Source organism: Euprymna scolopes, chromosome 41 (genome assembly GCF_053919585.1).
Source record: "Euprymna scolopes isolate OS-2025 chromosome 41, ASM5391958v1, whole genome shotgun sequence".
Lineage (NCBI taxonomy): Eukaryota > Metazoa > Mollusca > Cephalopoda > Sepiida > Sepiolidae > Euprymna > Euprymna scolopes.
The window spans coordinates 69,052,500-69,060,484 of NC_136522.1; the positions used below are offsets into that span (position 1 = coordinate 69,052,500).

The following is a 7,985-nucleotide window of genomic DNA, read 5'->3' on the forward strand; positions in this document are numbered from 1 at the left end:
AGCTCTATTTCCTATCTTAGTTGTATTGAGCTTTTTATTTGATTGGGATTACTATATAAATATTAATATTTATATTTACTATAAGTTCACAAACTTAATCTTTACTCATTGCTTTATATCTATCTATCTATCTATCTATATATATATATATATATATATATATATATATATATATATATATATATATATATATATATATATATATATATATTACACACGTTTTCGCCCAACATGTTCCCCGTTTCATCCGAGATCATCAACCTACCACCAGAAAATCTCAACTGATAGAATCGTCCATCGGCCAACACTTGGTCGATAAAAAGGAGTGCGGTCTTGTTTTCTCTCCGGAGTGTTTTTCTGTTTTGTACCGAGGGCGTACAAAGTTCCACATGTCTGTCCTCGAAGCACTTGCCATCATTGCCAGCCCCCCTACTTTGTGCAAGCAGAGAAACCTCCGGCTTCAATTAGAATTATTTGGGTAGTTAGGGTTTTTGTTGGGTTTTTTTAACCTCCTCTCCGCTCTTACTCCATACCACTAACCAAATATTCTAAAAAATAATAATTTTCAGACTTATGACCCTTGAAAATGTTAGTCTGAACGAAAAGCGCTTCGGGTGTATTTTAACGATATTGTTTTTAATCGACTTATTTATTTTATTGAATTGTACATGTGTTACATGTAACTTACCCCATTCCCTCCCTCCTTTTCCTCACCCCGTTTTTCATCTTATTTTAGTTGATTGAATTTACGCGATGGTTCACTTTATAATTATTCTAAAATTTTGCCAATCGAATAAAGTTATATCCCATATATATATATATATATGTCTAAAGAACCTTTGAATAAAAAAAATGCAAAAATAAAATTAAAGAATGCAGTTTATATTCCCGGAAGAAAAAAAAAAAATAATTTTTACCTATCGCAGACTAAGCACCTACATAATCCGATTTCTAAAAAGTTTATAATGACTAAAGAAAATTCATTTATATATGGATGAAAAAAAAAAAAAGGAAAGAGCCTTAACTAAAATTGTTAAATAGAAATAGACTCAGCATTTGCATAAGCCGATTTCGCAAAAGTCTTCAATTTTAAAACTGAATTTAACTATCTGAGGATGAAAAGAAAAAAACCTTAACTAAAATTTTGTAAATAGAAAACGGGGATCATCAGCTGCTTACCATGTAGCTGTTTCAAAGATGGCCTTAATGCTAATCATCGCTGAAGGTGGATCTGGACAAATCTGAAATTACTCAAATAAAAAGTGACGATGGCAGTTACATCAGCCAGTTTTTGGCAGGAACAAGAAAACTAGAAAGGATCAGAACCAAAATATGTACACAAGAATTGTCTGTGTAATTTATTGAAATATAATTTAATGAAATATGCTTAAAGAAAAGAATGCTACACACACACACACACACACACACACACACACTATTAATTTGTTTGTAAACAAGCTGATGGTTAGAGCACTGTTGTGATTGGCGACTGTGGATTTAATGTACATTCGATGAGAAATATTTATGGCACTGATATGGCTTGATAGTGAGAGCCGCCGACTGTCAATGCGACGGTTGTAGTTTCGATCCATGGCTGGGGAAAGGTATGTCTAGCCGCACTGATGAGTTGTGATGCAATGAAACAGTACTGTATGTGGATGACTATATATATATATATATATATATATATATATATATATATAGTAAGTTATGAAAATATATATGGCAATTAGCCTACACAGAATATTCCGTGTTTCATTCTCGTGAGAATTCGTCAGGCTTATGCCTAACGAATTCTCATGAGAATGAAACGCGGAATATTCTGTGTAGCTTATTGTCCATATATATTTTCATAGCTTACTACCTAGCTCTACCTATGTATTGAGCACTGTTGAAGTGAATACTGAAAATTTACGCATAAAATTATATCTTCGTATATCAATTTATGTGATTAAATGAAGTATATATATATATATATTGCTGCATTGTCTTTCTTAATGCATGGTTGTCTGAACGAAAGGTCAAATCTCATGACCTTTACACATTATTTTTCTTAAATGGTTTATAAAAAAAAAACCGGAACTTGTCTTGGGGAAGTTCGGTGACCAGGTGTGGTGGGTAAGCAGTGGAAGGAAGAGGTGTTGCAATCTGGAAACGCTTTCAAACTCTTTGAGAATCAAATTATAAAATTCTAATCCGTACCATCCTCCTCATTTATATGCCCAGAAAAAGGCATGAATCTAATTTTCCCTATCTCCAACCATCTGACCTTAATAAATAGGCAGAAGGAAGGGGGGGTAATAATAGATTTGATCTTAAAAGGCATTTAAGGACGAATACGCTGTTTTTAATCTTTTTATCTCTATATTTACTATTGTATAAAGTCTGTTTGTGCGTGTGTTTCTCATCAGCTCAGCCGTTTTGAAACCTATCTTTTTGCAAATTTTTGTACAAAGCTAATTCATATGTCTGGCAGTGTTCTTAGATATGTTTTGTACAGAAGTTCATCCAGAAAGTATTGAAAATCAAAAAATTTCAATCTTAAAAATAGCTTACAGAATATTTTACATTACACCAGCAAAGGGAGATAATAAAAATTCAGCCAGTCATTTCTTCTTAAAAAAAAGGTTTATCATAATCTGGAGATATAGCTAAGTGGTAGAGCATTCGACTGCAGATGGAATGATCCCCTGTTCAAGCCCAAGTATACCTCACCATTTTATTTAATTTTTGCTTATCAATGAATTCAATTTACAATAAAAGAAGAGGTTCCATTGAAAATCCCTGCAAATCATTTCTTTGTTTGCATATTTTAGAACTAAACATTAATCAGAAGTGACTTTTCCAGGGCATACATCGTCAAGCCCAAATATCAGCTGATGTGATATTGTAAACAAACACGGACGGAATTTGATGAACGACATCATTATTTATTTTTTTTTTTTTCATTTTAAAAAATTTTTTTGCGAATGACAAATTATTCCTCGTACTATATAATAATCAATAGAGGATTGATTCTATAATAATACAGACGCAATGTGCATAAATTAAAATATCATGTTTAAGAATATTGTGCGACCGGGAAACACCAGCCTGCGAGTATATAATAAAAGTGGCTTTGTCTGTCTGTGGAATGGTCTCTCTCTCTCTCTCTCTCTCTCTCTCTCTCTGATTATATATATATATATATATATATATATATATAATGAGAGAGAGAGAGAGAAAATAAAAAGGAACAAACCGTATTATGTGTTCATCAACGTTTCGTCTTTATTTCGAGACTTCCTCTGGATGAATGAGATTAAGAAACAAAAAATACCAGTACAAAATATTTGAAAATGTTTCACGTGTACACTGTGACGCAGTTCTATTTCAGAGAAACTGTGCACGTGAAACATTTTCAAATATTTTGTACTGGTATTTTTTGTTTCTTAATCTCATTCATCCAGAGGAAGTCTCGAAATAAAGACGAAACATTGATGAACACATAATACGGTTTGTTCCTTTTTATTTTCTCTATTTTGTCGGAATACTATTTCCATCATTTTCATCATATATATATATATATATATATATATATATATATATATATGTATATATATATAATCCGATGTGATGTGTATGTTCTATGCAGCTGTAAATATGCATTTATGTTTAACTATGTTAATTAGTCAAGTTTTGATATACATATTTTGTTAGCTGAGATGATAGCAAATATCACTAGAGAGGTAAATATTGTGGTTTCGATTTTAGCTGATGGCGCTCAAGTCATATTTTTTTATTTTTAACTTCTGAAATCACAATAGAATAATTGATAGAGAATTGGCTGTATAATAATAAATACAAAATCTGCATAAATTAAAATATCGTTTAAGCGAACTTAACAATTGGGCAGTGCCAGGTGGTTTGCTAGTGTTCTTGATAAACTCGGTTCACGTACATTATGAGGTTAAAATTTTCCTGTTTTAAATGATTTAAAAAAAAAAAAGTTACAATTTTTTGTTTTTTGTTTTTTTTTCCCCCTCAGCTCTGAGAAAATATTTTTTGCTGAAAATGCATCCTATGTACCTTGAGTGAGTAATGTTCTTCCGCTTGAGTTAGTCAAGAAGTTATTTATGCATATATATATATATATATATATATATATATATATATATATATATATATATATATATATAATCAGTTGTGACTTTAGTAGTGGGACCATTCGGCCTGAGCCTGATTCTTCTGGCTATTCAAGCTTATTTTAGACATGTTTGTTTTGGGGGTGAGAAGAAAAGATATATTATTTACAGGTAAATATGTTGGCTGTTTTCATACTTTTGAAAGATTTTATAAGAAAGATTTTTCTTTTTGGGTTTGGAATACTTTTGATTTTCAGGGGGGGGGGGGTCAAGCCAGGCTCAGCTAGAGTGGCTCAAATGCTAGTCACCACTGAAATATATTTTAGAACAAAGTTGCAAAGCATGACAGGTTGAGGCATCTTGTTATCGAGTTTTTTTTTTTGTTTTTTTTTAAGTGTTACCGTTTGATGGTGCAAAAAATATCTATTAACTTTATTCTCCAGAATTATTGATTGATTTTGGTTAATTTTAGTTTTAGAATTAAAAACAAAAAATGAATGATTGTGCTAGTTAAGTTTTATTTTTTATGTTTGCTTATGTCATTGAAAAAAAATTTAATTTTGCTGGTAAAAGTTTCTATTGTTTTTTGTTTTTTGCTTATGATGTTGAAAAAAACAAACTTTTATTACATGGTTCAGTTTGATGATGCAAAAAATATCAATTTTTTTTACCAGAATTATTGATTGTTTTTTAGTTTTAGAATTGAAAAACTTTTTTTTTAAATTTTACTGCTTATGTTGTGGAAATTTTTTTCCATTTTTCAAATTTTGCTTAAAAAGTTATGTAGTTGCTTATGTTATTTTTTGCTTATTATAGTAGCCTATGTTTTAAAATGTTTTTCTTTTTAATCATCTTCAGTTCGCGATTTTTTATAATATAAACGTATATTATAGATATGGCTGAATTGATCAGAGCTATAGAAAAGAAATTATTAAATAAGGCGAAGGATAGACTCTGATGTAATTTTGTTTTTTGCGTTCTCCAAAATATTTATTCAGGCTCATTTCATGGTTGAAAAGAAAGATTGTCAGAACACTTTTTTTTTTTTTAATTTTTAATTTATTTATTTTTCAATGTCTGCACACGTATAGATTTCAAGGAGACTATATGGCGCGTCCTAAGTCAGGTCGGGGTTGCTGCCTGAGCCGATATGATGTGAAACCGGAAAGCAACAATCAGGGCAATGCATAACTGAAGCTCACAATATATATGCGTATGGGTGTGGCTCAGGAGCTAAAGAATGAGAGTAGAAAGTTGTATGCTTTGGTTTCGATTCTAGCTGATGGCACCCAAGTTATATATATATATATATATATATATATATATGTGTGTGTGTAATATATATATATATATATATATATATATATATAATTTAGTTTTGATTTCACTACTATATATTAGGTTCGATATAATAATCAATAGAGAATTGTCTCTATAATAATTAATACGTAATCTGCATGAATTAAAATATCATATTTAAACATATCTTACAACCAGGTAACGCCAGGCGGTCTGCTTGTGTGTGACCATGTCTGTCTGTGTGCAGAATGGTCTCTATCAAATTACTCTGTCAATTTTTGGTCTACAGACTTGAGATTGATATATTGAAGATTTGGATCGGTGGAACAAATTCGATTTGGTTTTTAGGCAGCAAAAATAGCTGCTTTGGGAACAAACTTTTTTCTTTTCTTTTTTTTTTTAGCAAAAATAAATACATATAAAGTTTTGAAAATATATTGCAAACAAGCTACATAGAATTTTCCATGTTTCATCCTCATGAGGATTCATCAGACTACTGCATGTAATCAACGTTGCTTCCTATTTTTATGCATTGTCATGGTACTAGGCTTGCTAGTTAGCCAATCAGATTCTTTGTTATTCACACACCCATTTATTAAAACCAATGGGTCCTTGTTTATCATGCAAGTGTTCACTTGACCTCTAATTCACTAGTTTCTTTGTTCTTTTTGGTGGGGATCGGGTTTCTCTTTTACTTAGATGTCTCAGTTTGAACGAAGTTGGTTACAAATATCTGGTGCCAACCCCCACAATATATTTGTACCGAGACCACACCAGACTTTCATAGAATGGAAGTATTTTTAAGCATCACAGCAATGCATACAACGGATGACGGATATTGCTGTAGGATTTCCATGGGTTCCATGATTATGTTATGTATGTTATCACTAGAGCTATGACAACAGCATATTCTTTTCATTATTTTGACTCTTGAGTATATATCTGTTAATATCTTCCATGTTTTTAGATAAAGTAATGTGGTTCTTGCTTGATTAACTGTGTCTAATTGTGTCGGATATATACTCGAGAGTCCAAATAATAAGAATATTTTCGTCACTGCCCTAGTTATCGCCTTTCACACCCATTTCAAAAAGTGAGATCGTCTAATTGCTAAAGATGACAATTGAAAACCACGATACAAAAGGTTTTTCCTTTATCCATTTCAAAATGAATTGTTCCCAAATCAAACTGTCTGCTCGATATTTTTAAATACAAACCTTTCATCACGCATGGAGTATTGCTGCCTGGTGCATCTATCACTAGTCTCTCGCTCTTAGACTGGGCCCGAAAAAGAGTCTCCAACCTAATAAGCCCCACACTATCAAGCTAGCTCCAACCTCTGTCCCATCCCCGTAATATTGCATCCCTGTGACTGTTTTACGAGTGCTTTAATGGAATGTGCTTTGATGAACTCGTTAAACTTGTACCCCCTCAACGTATATACCCTCGACAAACCCATCTAGCAGAAAAATCACACCTCTTCCCTATCAAGGTCCTTAGGTGCTGGAAAGCCTTCTGCTCTAATATTTTCTTCTCTCGGAATTCTAGATTTTTGAATTCCCTCCCTGCTTCCTGCTTCACTAACAATGTTTAAGTTAAAATGTAATGTGAACAGACATCTTGCTCATCTCCGCACATAGCCCTTGTAGACATGGTCCCAAATAGCAGCCTCTTACGTCCAAGTTGGGACATACCTTGTTTTCGGTTGAAGAAGGGTTAAAAGCAAAAAAAAATTTTTTTTAATTTTATCTCACAATATAAATTTTCTCACTATATTGTCAGATAAATAAAATTTTGATTTATTTAAAACTAGCAGGGCTACCAGTCATTGCCTGGGATCACAAAAACAAACTAAATAAATGATGTTAAGTTTCTAACCCTCTTTTCTCTCTCTTTTCTTATATCTCTTCTCTCTCTCCTCCCTTTATCTCTTCTCTCTATTACTCTCTATATTTTTCTCTCCATCTCTCTTTCTCTTCTCCCATCTCTCTTTCTCTTCTCCATCTCTCTTTCTCTTCTCCATCTCTCTTTCTCTTCTCCATCTCTCTCCTCCATCTCTCTTTCTCTTCTTCATCTCTCTTTCTTCTCCATCTCTCTTTCTTCTCCATCTCTCTTTCTTCTCCATCTCTCTTTCTCCTCCATCTCTCTTTCTCCTCCATCTTCTCTTTCTCCTCCATCTCTCTTTCTCTCCATCTCTCTTCTCCTCCATCTCTCTTTCTCTCCATCTCCCTTTCTCCTGCATCTCCTTTCTCCTGCATCTCTCTCTCCTCCATCTCTCTCTCCTCCATCTCTCTCTCCTCCATCTCTCTCTCCTCCATCTCTCTCTCCTCCATCTCTCTCTCCTCCATCTCTCTCTCCTCCATCTCTCTCTCCTCCATCTCTCTCTCCTCCATCTCTCTCTCCTCCATCTCTCTCTCCTCCATCTCTCTCTCCTCCATCTCTCTCTCCTCCATCTCTCTCTCCTCCATCTCTCTCTCCTCCATCTCTCTCTCCTCCATCTCTCTCTCCTCCATCTCTCTCTCCTCCATCTCTCTCTCCTCCATCTCTCTCTCCTCCATCTCT

At 33.2% G+C, this 7,985-nt stretch overlaps 1 protein-coding gene across 37 annotated transcripts in view; it reads left to right on the top strand.

Annotated features, from left to right (window-relative positions):
* Positions 1-7,985, top strand: part of LOC145266600 (splicing regulator ARVCF-like) — a 494,180-nt gene that overhangs the window by 201,232 nt on the left and 284,963 nt on the right. For 2 of the 37 annotated variants that reach the window (XM_080122472.1, XM_080122473.1), the window contains one exon: positions 4,028-4,073. The exons of 34 other annotated variants lie outside the window; for them this stretch is intronic. In XM_080122472.1, the coding sequence (XP_079978598.1) occupies positions 4,054-4,073 (20 nt within the window). In that variant the 5' untranslated portion in view covers positions 4,028-4,053. Of the gene's footprint in view, positions 1-4,027; positions 4,074-7,985 lie in introns of those variants that run through there. One more of the 37 variants, XM_080122470.1, reaches the window with a different exon arrangement.